This window comes from Tachypleus tridentatus, chromosome 10 (genome assembly GCF_004210375.1).
Source record: "Tachypleus tridentatus isolate NWPU-2018 chromosome 10, ASM421037v1, whole genome shotgun sequence".
NCBI classification, from domain to species: domain Eukaryota; kingdom Metazoa; phylum Arthropoda; class Merostomata; order Xiphosura; family Limulidae; genus Tachypleus; species Tachypleus tridentatus.
In genome coordinates, this window is record NC_134834.1 from 138,419,871 (window position 1) to 138,433,052 (window position 13,182).

The window sequence follows — 13,182 nt, forward strand, 5'->3', positions numbered from 1 at the left end:
TGTGAACTCTTTGTACATCCATCTCATCCCCTACACTTTTTGGCTGTTTTCTCAATTGATGGTTTTTGACATCCATGGGTTACTATTCTTCAATTACCAGCCAGCTTTGAGGTGGGATATGTACTATTTATCCTTCAGAATCCCTCTTTTATTCTAAAGATTCCTATCAGGTGGTTGGTATTCTTACCCAAAATCCACATTGAGCCAGGATAAAGTGCTCATACTGTTTACTCTGGATCTACACAGGTTCAAGACCACTTGAGGCATCCTTGTGGTTTATACTCTTAAGTGTATAGATCCACATTCACTCTGTTGCCCAATCCACACCTTGCCAGTTTCATCGATGGTCATGGAAGAAGCCATAATTAGAGACATGCTACCCACTTCTATGGCTGGCAACTGCTTGCATTTAAAAATAAGGTTTTATGATCATTTATTGCATTGTCTCTAGTAAAAGACCATTCTGGAATGAAGGACCAATGGAGATTCAAGCACTTTCTCTGGGTCTCCCCCACACAAATTCTCTCTTTTCAATGAGTGGAACATAGGTTACCTTTGTCACATATCATTTCATAGCTACTGGAATGGTGGACCATGGAGTACCAATATGATGAAAAAGTTGATTGGTGGTGATACTGATGGTAATGCAGGTCATACAACATACTAATCGCATATACTGTGTATGAAATCCATATCCCTCTACTGCAAATGGGGTCTTGCTTTATATAAAATTTGTTCAGTTAAATTGAGGTACGCACTCACTATACCATGGATAATATATGTTTTCTTCTTACAAAAAGTAGACCCTTTTATATATGTAAAAACCAGCTGTTGTATAGAAGTATACCATGACAGTGTAATGACACAACTTGAAATCTTTTGATACATCCATTCCATAAACAGCTTTGAACACTATTATGGCTGTTAAGAGTGAAAACTTGGACCTGGTTTTTAAAGTATTCTAAAAGATTGTTTCAGTTTTAGCACTGAAATTGGAAAATTCTTGGATATCTAACTTTCACATGACAATTCAAGATGTTTAATGAAGATGCATCATGAAGCATGTTTTTGCTCAAACTGTCTGTAAAAAGGAGAGAACTTCATTTCAAAAGTATAACTGTTGGAACAATATAGAATATGTAGGAACAAATGCTTGAAGAATTTTACTTGTTTTAGATTTAGTTACCTTGGAACTTGTTAATTACTGCTCCAACCACAAAATCTTTTTGAAACTTTGAATGTTTGTTTGCACCCTTGATTTTAGAAAATGGGTTTAGCAAGTATATAAAATTGTTCAGTAATGAAAAGTTACTGGTTGCTGTTAGAATGGGTGTACTATGAAAATAAAGTTTCAGTTCCATCTCAAATTATATGGTTATCATTATGAGAACATGTCTATTCAAAATACTTAAAAAAGGTTTAATAGTTATAATTATCCCCTATCTGAATATTTTATCTATTATATTTATTTTGGTGTGTAGATTAAAAGAAAAAACCCAGGGTATGTATGTATGAATTTTATATAAACTTCCAAAAACAGTTAAATTTAGGAGTTGACAAACTGAATAATCTAATCTAAAGGTTGTCTTAAAAGTCTGGAACCATAGATATTTTACAGTTTTTTTGTTGTTTTTTTTAAATTTCACATATGTGACTGATTATGGCACTATCAAGTAAGAAGTTTGACTTAATCATGCTGTTAATCCACACTATTTTTGTATGACAAGAACAACATGTGGAACGTGTTATGTAAAATTTATTGGAGTGCCTGTTCCAAACATTTTGGACACCTTGTAGAATGGTTTTGGGTTATCATTTCATACAGTTTTTTATTGGTAATGTTTAAGCTGATGTAACTTTAAAGTTTAAATGTATTAATCAGCTTGTTAATATGTATCTGCCAGGAGTACAGGCTTTACTCTCATAAAAGAATTTAATTTTACTTGAAATATTGCAGTAAAAAGTAAGTATTAGTAAAGGTACATTCTTCAACCCCCTTGTTGCAGATTCCTGTATGAGGTGAGGGGACCTCCCAGGAAAGGTTCTATTCTATCAGTTTACATCCTGTGGGATCTAGACATCCACCCACATGTTTGTTGTATGGTGACTCATGAAGGGGAGGAGAGGATCTTGGTGATTAAGGGGTCCAACCCTAACACACCACTTTGGCCTTGAATTCCTGCAGATGGGTGGCCTTGGGGTGGCCCCCTTTGGGTCAGTTGGCTGGTCCACTTGGGTTAGGATCAACCAAGTACCAGTGTTGAATGTTCTCAACAGGTGTTTTGGACATTGTATCTGATGCTGGCATTACTGCAGTGTCCTTATTTGTTTTTGTAGGGCTCCATAGTGGATGGGGTCAGTGAGGACTGAACTATTTCTGTTTTTATTGATCCTCCCCCTGAAAAAACAGTCAATAGGTAAAGGACCACATCTTGAAGACTCCAAGCAACAAACTTCAACATCTGTAATACCTGTTGTACCTGATATTTTTATCCTACATTCTCTTTCAGACAAATCTTTAGGGCAAATGACTTTCTTTTCCATTCAGAAGGGCTAGAGGGACTTGCTGGCTCTCCAAAGTCAGTAAAGAAGCTTCAATATGGTGACATACTGGTGGAAACATCCAAATCTCAACACAGCAAACTCCTCTTGCATTGAAAGGCAATTGGGGATATGCATATTGAGGTTACACCTCATGTTACTTTGAATTCATCTTGAGGAGTTATTGTTGAGAGGGATTTGAAGAACATCCCCAAGTCAGAGATTCTCACTAGTTTCTCTACCCAAGGAGTTTCTGCAGTGAGGCGTATCTGCACGCACAAAGATGGAAATACAATGCTGACCAGTGTTCTCATTTTGACATTTACATTACCACACCCATCTGTCTCCATCAAGGCAGGTTATCTTAATTGCAAGGTACAGCCATACATCTGAAAGGGTTTGAAATGTTTTCCAGTGTCGGAGGTTCAGTCACTCAAAGAAGTCATGTCGTGGTTCCTTGATGTGTTGAGGTGGCAAGGACCACGATGCCTGTGAATGTGAAACAGACCCTCGTTGCATCAATTGCAATAGCTCTCACTCATCCTATTTCTGTTCTTGCTCTAAATGGTTGGAATAAAAAGTGGTGCAGCATTTGAAAACAATTCATAACATTACTTATCCTGAAGCTCAAAAGTTGCTGTTCACCACTTCATCTCGGATGTGTGCTGTTGTAATTCATTCCACTACTACAGTGGGAGTGCAGATGGATCTCTCTGTACCTCCAAAAGAATCTTTCTCAAACCAAATGAAAAGTGTTTTGACCTCCATGGTTAAAAAGTTGATGAATCAAGTTCAACACCCATCTCTGTCCCCAACATACATTTCAGCAAATCCCAAGATCCACTTTCTTTGGTTCTGGGTATGGGAATTTCCTTGGGTACATCATCTTCTCATGACAATAGTTATCCTGAGGCTCGGAATTTGCTGTCTGCCACTTCACCTCAGACATATGGTGCTGCACTTAATCCACAACTACAGTGGGAGTGCAGACAGATCTCTCTGTGCCTCCAAGTGAATTGTTTTCAAAACAAATGAAAAGCCTTTTGACTTCCATGGTTAAAAAGGTTGATGAATCAACTTCTACACCCACCTCTGTTCCTCTCATACATTCCAACAAACCCCAAGATCCACATCCTTTGGTTTCAAATAGAGGAATTTTTTCAGATACATCTTTTTTTCCCACCCCAAGATGCAAAACAACCATTCGTTCACGTCCTCAGTCACTGGAATCCCCTTCCAACAACATAGACCTGCCCAATCGACCCATGGCAGGATCCATGGAGGTTGATAGACCTCCCTTGAATAAAGACAATAAAGAAAATGACTTTATTGTAAACAGAAGGGCTCTACACCCAATTTGCCTCCACATAAACAAAAATGGCCACCTTGACACAATGGAACTGTCCAGGTTTATGTTCTAATCTGGATGACATCAAACCACTGATGCTTCCTACCATCCTGTACGTCTTTCCCTACAGGAAACATTTCTGAAACCTGCTGATACAGTCACCCATCGGCAGTTTGCTTTGTACAGAAATGACAGGCTGTGTGATGGACTAGTGCATGGAGGGTAGGCACTGTTCATTGATCAGCATACTCTATGATTACAACCTTTTTCTGTTAAATAGTGGTCCTTCTACTTATTTTCATGCACGTAGTCAGTTCTGTGCTCCCCTTCACTATTTTCTCATTTTTCATGGAGGGTTGACAGTAATCCATGAAGCAATGATCATTTCCTTGTAATTTTTAGAGAGACTGGGCATGGGCAATGCGATCCTACATCTGCATCCCGGTGGAAGTGGGATCAAGCAAACTGGCCCTATTTAACTGCTCTCACAGAACTTGATCCTGTCATCATCTGTAAGCCATCAATAGATGACTGTGTGGCAGTATTATACAAGCAGATGCTCATTGCATTCCTAAAACTTTGACATGTTTTCTACGATGTCCTCGTCTGTGGTAGAACCCTGCCTGCAACATGGCATGAAAGGCTCAAAAACGGGCCTGGGATAATTTTCTTAGGTATCCCACACTTTTACACTGCATTGCTTTCCAGCAGGCCCATGCACATGCTAGGTTGGTAAGATTTCAAAGCCAAAAGGACTCTTTGATTAAGTTTACAACCAGCATATCTTCTACCACCAGTTTCAAAGTCATATGGGACAAGATTTGAAAAGTCAGTGGGTAATATAATTCTATCCCTCTCTCGATCTTTCTCACTGATGGCCAGGAAGTAGCTGATACCCAAAGCATTGCTGATACTCTAGGTAAAAGCTTTTACTGGGTATCTAGCAAATTTCCTTTTTCCTCCACCTCCTTAGCCATCAAGACTTAGACAGAGTGATTACCTCATTCTTTTCAAGCTGAATGTCTCTATGACTATAATCATTCCTTTACACTGGTAGAACTCAAATTGGCCCTTCATTGGTTGGGCAGTACACCATCTATCTCCTGCTTCTCCTGCTATCCTTCTGGTTGTTTTAACTGGAACTAGTAGGAGAATGTTTTTCCTGATGCGTGGCACCAGGCTATTGTCGTACCTTCCTCCAAGCCTGGGAAGGATCCCAAGATTCCTTCAATGTACCATCAAGTGTTCTTAATGAACTGTCTCTGTAAGACCTTAGAGAGGATGTCTAATGCTTTTCTTGTTTGGTTTCTCCAATTGAACAACCTCCTCTTGCCCACCCAGTATGGGTTCCAAAGACTGTGCTCCACCATGGACCACATGATTTAACATGAAACATCAATCAGAGAGGCCTTTTTCAAACAACATCTTGTATCAATATTCTTTGACCTAGATCAGGTTTATGATGCTATATGGAGGTGTGGCATTTTGCGATACTTCAATATATATGTGTGTGTGTGTGTGTGTGTGTGTGTGTAAACATATACATATATTGGTTATGTGGCCATTTGATCATTTTTATCAAAATTTTTTTAATGGACAGGAGATTCCAAGTTCATGTGGGTTTGACACTTTCCCATATTTTTCTGCAGGAATTTAGAGTCCCTCAGGGCTGTGTTTTGAGTGCCTCACTTTTCAGTATAAAGATTAATGCCATCACTGAACAACTCCCTCTTACTGTTGCAAACAGGTTCTATTTCAGTGACTTTCACATCTCATGTCAGTCATCAAACATGAGGTTTAATGAGTGGCAGCTACAGACTGCCTTCAATCATTTACTGAAGTGGACTACAGCAAACGGCTTTAACTTCTCTCTCTCTAAAACCATTTGCATGCACTTTTGCCATCAACGGGGTATTTGCTCAGATCCTGAACTCCGTATCGGTGAAGTTGTGCTGCCTGTGATCCCTAAGACAAAGTTTTTGGGACTTATCTTTGACTGTAAGCTGACCTTTATACCACACACCAAGCAGCTGTGGGTCAAATGTTCAAGAGCACTGAACATACTCAGTGTCTTCTTCCATCACTTAGGTAGTGGATTGATGTTCTATGCTAAAGATATATCGAGTTCTTATTCGATCAAATTTCGACTATGGATTACTGGCCTTTGGCTCTGTCAGGCCCTTGGCCTTAAAGATGCTGGACACCATTCATCATCACGGACTTTGGTTCTGCACTGGGGCTTTTTGTACTTCTCCAGTTCAGAGCATATACGTAGAGTCTCATGAACCATCTTTGCACCTCTGTCGTTTGTAACTGTCTTCACTGTTTGCTTTGAAACTTTGTTCATTACCAAAGCATCCTACCTGGGGTTGTGTTTTCCAACCTTGGTGGGCCATACTTTTTCAGAACAGATGATCTGCCATTGCTCCTTTTGGCCTTTGTATCCAAGCACAGTTGGATGAATTGGGTCTGTCCTTGGATAACATTGCTGTATCTACTGGTCAGCCCATCTCACCATGGCTTCTTACAGTCCTCAAATGTGACCTACTTTTAAGTCATCTGAGAAAAGCAGATACTCCCGATTGGAAATGTTGTCTGTTATTTGCTGAACATGTTTTGAATCATCCTTCCATTCCTATTTATACAGATGGTTCAAAATCAGGTGACTCTGTGTGCTCTGCCATGGTTTGTTGTGGTTCAATGGTTGCACACAGAATCTCCTCTACAGCTTCTGTGTTCACTGCTGAACTGTACGACATTTTTTTGCCCTGAATCACAGAGAAGCTAAGCAGTACTCAAACTGCACTATTTATACTGACTCACTTAGTTCTCTACTGGCTCTGGAATCACTTCACATAAATTAATACCCTGTTCTTGCTGACATTCAAAACCGACTGGCCCAATTATCTTTAACATCCACTTCTATCCAGTTTTTAGGATTTTGGGCCACGTTGGTATTCACAGGAAAGAGCTTGTCAACACCACAGCCAAATCTGTCTGCTCTGGCACTATCACAGCTTTTCCTGTTTCATACATGGACAATGGTCCTGTATTCAAGGCTTGGCTCTGTGCCAGTGGGCAGTCGAATTGAAGTGAGCAATGTGAAAACAAGCTTTTCCAAATAATACCCTATATAGGACTTTGGCTATGTTTCTTTCATAAGGACCAGAAAGAGGAAGTTGTTTTAACTAGACTACACATTGGTCACAGTTTTTAATTCTTTTTTTTTTTCTTCTTACATCTGGAACTGATGCACCATTGTGTAGCCTGTGTAACACTCAGGGCACAATAAACCACATTTTACTGTTTTGCCATCATTATGACTCTCAACGATGGCACCAGTTTAAACATGTTCTGTCCCAGGGTTTATCCATAACTTTAGACAGTGTTATTGGTGATGGTGACACTGTTCACCTTGGAAATGTTTTTAGTTTTTTAAAAGCCATTAATCTTTTTAATGCCAATCAAGTTTTTAATTTACATATTAGACCTTTATTAATGTGAGAATCAGTGTCCATCAAGTTCGATTTGAAATTAGAAAATGGTCGTAACATCAAATAACTCAAAACCAGCACTGGAAAGGCCAACTTCAGGTGACTGACGGTGGTTCTTGAACTTACCTGCTAGTCTTCCTGGTGAGTTATGATAATTACAATTATGCTAAAGAAAGCCCTTTACAACTTGTATTACTGTAGTTTTTCTCGTACTACTGCGGACTAGATGTAAACATTGGTTTTAATGCTGTTTCTTTTTTTAAACTTTGTTTTGTTTTACTTTAATTTTAACTTTTTACTGGATGTTTGGGGTAGATAGCCTTGCTTCTTTGTGCCATAAAACACCAAACCAACCAACCAATGATTCATCACCAATTTTGTGTGTTACATTGATAAAATATGTTTGTTTTTTTCTGACAAATTTATTATGATCTTTTAATTCAGGTTTCATTTTGTACTCTGTGTTTGTTTCAGGTGTTTATCTGGAAAAGAACTTGGTACCAGAAAAATCAGAAAATGTCAATGTTGTGGGAAATTCTGTCAGTGAACACACATTTGAAACATGTGAAGAACCAACAGCTGTTGGTACTGAAGGAGATAGGTATAGGTGAGTTATAAGGAAATTATTCACATTTTTATTGCTCAAAAAGGACAGCAGCATTTTCATAAACTGTTGTGAGAACAGTAATAAAACATAACTGATAAAGAGTTTGGTTAAGATTTCTGTATTCTTGCAGTTTATTTTATAAATAAAAGTTGTTTTTTAACTTGACATAGTATTTTATATTAAGAATAAAAATTGATAACAGTATAGCACTTTTACAGATGGATATCTTTATCTGTTTACGTATATATGAGAAAGAATATACTTGTTTCATTCTGAATGTATGAGCATGCTTTCACATGGGAAATTTCAAATGTATAGGTCCAGAATTGAAGAGAATGTTACAAAAAAAGAAAAGGATAATGCTAGATTAAAATATGATCAGTCAGTTAGAAAAAGTATTTCACCTACAAGAGATTGCAGTCTTACTCCATCCAAAAAGTCCTCTTCACCAGAAGCAAACAGTAGTCAGTTGGTTGAAAAGAGCAGACATATTGAGAACTGTGGAGTGGTGGTTGAAGCTGTTACTTCTAAACCTTCTGGAAAGTGAGTTTTCAATTGAAGAAGTGTGTATTTCAATTTGTGCTTTCAGGTTATAAAAAAAGTATAAATTTTTATTAAACTGTACTGTAATACTGTTAGAAGTGTGAAACATCCCATTATAATTGGCTCATCACAACTTAACAGAAAAGAAGAATACATAAATAACAATTGAAGTAATTTTTCATCTTACATGCCACTGTTAAACATAGCTTTTATTTAATGTCATGGGTTATCAAGTTAGCTGGCTAAAATGGACATAATTTTGAAAGATTGTTTTAAATGCATACAAAACAATATAAGCACAGCTTGAGTAAGGACCATATTAGCATAAGTACTGAAGCTTAAACACTTAAATATCTGCTTTATATTTTTTTATGTTTCTATTTCAGGTTTTAATGAAATTAATCAAACCTTTAGGTTTTCCTTTACTCTCTATACAGGTATTTAAATGATATTCCGTGTGTGATGTTTCAAGTTTAGTAAATAAGGTAATCTAAAAATAACTTCTTGGAAAAGTCAAGATATTAAAGAATTAATTTCAGGTTAAAATTAAGTCACTTACTGAATAGCTTTTTATTAAATGAATTTTTAAAAAAGTTATTTTCTCAACATTAAATTCAGTTAATGCATATAAATTATGTGATTAAAGTGTCCAATTTTTTTACATAGTTATTCACTAGCACATCTTTTTTGATTTTATTTTACAAAGTAATGTTTTTAAAACATTTTTAAAATTTAAACAGACAATTTTGTGGTAATTTTAAGATGTCATAAAATCAAACTAATTGTAAATAGACTCGCTACAATTATGTTTGATTCACTGTTAAAATGATAAATCTCTTTAAGTAATATAATTTTTTGTAAGAGAGATGAATTAAAAAATGCTATTACAAATAGTATTTAGCGCTGTTCACGTAAAATTTCATAGCTTGCAGTGAGCTTGAAAGTTTGTAGTTTGTCATCAGTTGCATTATTCGGGTCTGCACTTCTACCTGTTATCATTACAGCAATAAATAACTTATTCTCAGTTTGTCCCTGCAGAAGAAAGGTCCCCTTTTCAAGATCTTCTGTCATAATTTTGTATGTGTTCATTATTACACATTTAAATATATACATATGCATAACAAGTCATAGTTTTACCATTACATATACATGTATACATAGTCATAGTTTTGTTAGTATATATACATACATACACATAGATGAGTAAACATAAAAAAATATATTATTTTAATTTAGATTTTCCTGAACATTTCTCTTATGCCACTTTATAAACTTTCATGTAGGCTTAAGCATAAAAACTTGTGTTTATGTAAAATTTGTACAAACTATATAAGTATTTTACATATTTCTGTAATCACTCATTGATAGAATACCTATGGAATAAAAATTATCATACTGTGTAGCATACAAGGTCTAAAAGTGTTAATTATTTGAGTGCTAACCCTTCATGAAATTGTTCAAAGTGAGGGCTGGTCAGATCTCAGTTTGTGAAAAGTGATTCAGAATATGACAGATAATTTTTTGTCAAGTTCCACATTTCTTTTCTAATTTTATTATTCATTTTTATATAACTATTTTCTCCTGTTTCTTTGTTGAGACTAACTTGTCAGCTATATTTGTACTGTTTTACTACACTTTTCCTGTTTTCCGACCATTTGCTATTCCTTTACGTTTGGGCTATTTACCTACAGCATGGTTGTTTTTGTTCTGAAGATGGCTATTTAGGTGAAAGTTAGACTAACTACTCCTCTTTTCAAATCTTCCACCACTGTATTGTGATTTTTACATCAATAAAATCTAAGAATTGCTACTTAAATCTTTATTTTTAGAAACAGTTCATTGATATTTTATCTCATTTATTTTTGCTGGACTGCTTGTGAAGGTCATTCATTTAACATTGTGTTGGCCAGGGAGGTAGACAACACTTGGTATTAGATTATGAAATAGTAACCCAGGCAACACAGTGGCCACTTATCCCCATGTACATTGCCTGCAGGTAAAAAGGCATTTCATCATGATAGTTTACTTTACATATGTGTTGAAAACATGAGTAAAACAAAAGGAAATTTCCCCAGTCAAAAATGAAATGATTGTTGGTGTAATAAAAAACAAAAAACGTTACCAAAAAAACAAAAGTGGACAAGCCACAAAACCTTTGTTACAGAAGAAAGCAATCTGTCAGATGCTGCAGATGGACTTTTATTTTAAGATAAACCTCACAACCCACAAACATCAGATTTCACTTCAGAATGGTACGTGCATGTGAATCGATGTATGTGTTTGTGTGTATATATATTCAAAATTTTCAAGCCAAAACAAAACACATTAAAATTAGATCAAAATATGCTTCATGTTTTAAAAACAGATCCTCGGATACAAGCTACAATGTGGGATTATAAGATGTATCCTTGGTTTTGGAGGTGACTGTGGATGTAGAATTTGTATTGTGGTGGGGATATACTATCTATCAGTCTTAACCTCCAATTTGCTAGTCTCACATAAGAAGATTAGAAATTGGAGAGCAAGATGTGGGTGCTCAAGCCTACAACGTCCCACATCTATATCATCCTTCACTGCCTGCAGACGGTTGTGGGAAGATGACTGCTCTCCCAAGTTAAAATAAGAATAAGAAAAAGATAAACATAAAACGGTAAAAATAAGGAAATAAGGTACTACCATTAGGGGGTAAATGAGATGAAACTTACTACTTGAAGTTAGCATTCCTGCCCCCAATGTGGTAGAGGCATTAATTAACATGACATTGAACCAGATCAGTATACTAAGTTTAATGCAGCTCAAGGTGAACATCTGCAAAAAAGTAGTGCCAAGTTTCTAAATGACCTTATTTTTAACTAAAAATAATTAGTAATTTCTAGTAAAATTTTTCTGATTTTTATTTACTTAGTACTTTTTTGTGTTAATAATTGTATCTAAAATTTTGTATCTTTATTAAATCCATTAACTTTTAATTTTTGCATCAGTATTTGAACATTATTAATGAAATATTGTAATTTATTACAAATTTTACAATATTTGAATAACTACAAAGTTTTATGTTTATAACAGATGTGTATAACACATTACTAATTATGGAGGGTAAACCATAAATTGCAAAGTCAAAATCTTTTCTTTTGTCAAAAATATTTATATTGATATTCATTTTATCAGTTAATTTAATTTCTAAATCTAAATAATGTGTATCTGTATTAGAAATTGAAGTATTTTTAATTTCTTATTCTGCTGGATAAATGGTGTCAATAACATTATATGTTTCAGAATTATTTATGTTAATTAAGTCATCTGTATATCTGTAAGTTAAAGTAAAATATCTGGATTTGCATAATTTTCAATAAATATATTTTCATAATAGTACAAATATAAATATAAATACAAGTTAAATAGTTTGCCTCTGTTGAATCTTTTATCACTTATTTAAAACCTGTTTATTAAAAATATAGAATTATTATAAATACAGAAACTTAATATATGTTTTATATTTTTGGAACTATATTTTCTTTATTCCAGCTCTATAAAAGGATAATATTCTTCTGTTCATGAATTTAAAACAAAGATTAAATCTTTTAGTGGTATTGTGGTATATAATGTTGTAAAATCAAATATATGAATACTATTTACCTTCTCACACTTTTTCAGACAATCTAAAATAGGTTGGTTATTTTTTATTATCTAAAACGTCTTTTTTTGTTAATACTTACCTTTTTTATTTTATCAAGTACAATACTGAGTAATGTATTAAATAATATAGCCAGTTGTTTGATAATTGTTTTTATTGAATTGGAAATAAATTTAAATTTAATTGGAGATTTATGCAATTTTTGAATAGCACTATGATAAGCTTTAACAAAATTATTAATTATTGTATCTATGGATTACTTGACATGTGTAAAGGTTTGTGTATTATTAATTTCTTTTATCATAATTAATGCATAGAAATTTTAGCAAATTATATCAACGTTACAGTTAGCTTTATCATTAGGAACTATAACACATTTTTCTTGCAGATCTTGAATCTTATTTTTTTAGATGATGAAATGATAAATCTGTATGGTATTTTTTTAAATTTATGTGGGATAATTTTATTTTTATTTTTTAAGTATATATAATTTCCATCTAAAAACCATCTAGGTGGATAAGCTGTAATATAATTAAGTTTTAAAATGTATTTATCAATATTTTTTCAAGAGATTTTATTACATTTTGTTGCTCTTTTGTATTTAACTCTATGTAATATTTTGTCTTTTATAATAGTTAAATTACTATTAATAAGTTGATGAAAAGTATCAACAAATAAACTATTTTCACATTCAGAAGGTAAATTATTAATATCATCTAGACTAAAATTAGCAATACAATAATTATTGCACAAATTGAAAGCACTAGAATTATTGAAATCTTGGTTTAATCTATAAGGATATAATGTTTTTAGTTTTAAAATATGAAAGTTTTTTCTTTGAAGTCTATTGGATGTGGATGGAGTTCCATATATTACTATAATGGTTGATGGAGGGTGGAGTAAGAGAAGCTATGGACACAGACACACAGCCAACTTTGGAGTAGCAGTTATTATTGGTCAAAAGACAAAAGAGCTATTGTTGTTAGGTGTAAGAAATAAATTTTATTGTGTATGT

The 13,182-nt window shown here is 34.3% G+C and overlaps 1 protein-coding gene across 1 annotated transcript in view; it reads left to right on the forward strand.

The window, feature by feature from the left end:
• Positions 1-13,182, forward strand: part of HBS1 (translation elongation factor EF-1alpha (GTPase) HBS1) — a 77,534-nt gene that overhangs the window by 34,170 nt on the left and 30,182 nt on the right. The window contains exons 6-7 of the mRNA XM_076463991.1: positions 7,858-7,990; positions 8,309-8,533. Coding sequence (XP_076320106.1) covers positions 7,858-7,990; positions 8,309-8,533 — 358 coding nt within the window. The remainder of the gene's footprint in view (positions 1-7,857; positions 7,991-8,308; positions 8,534-13,182) is intronic.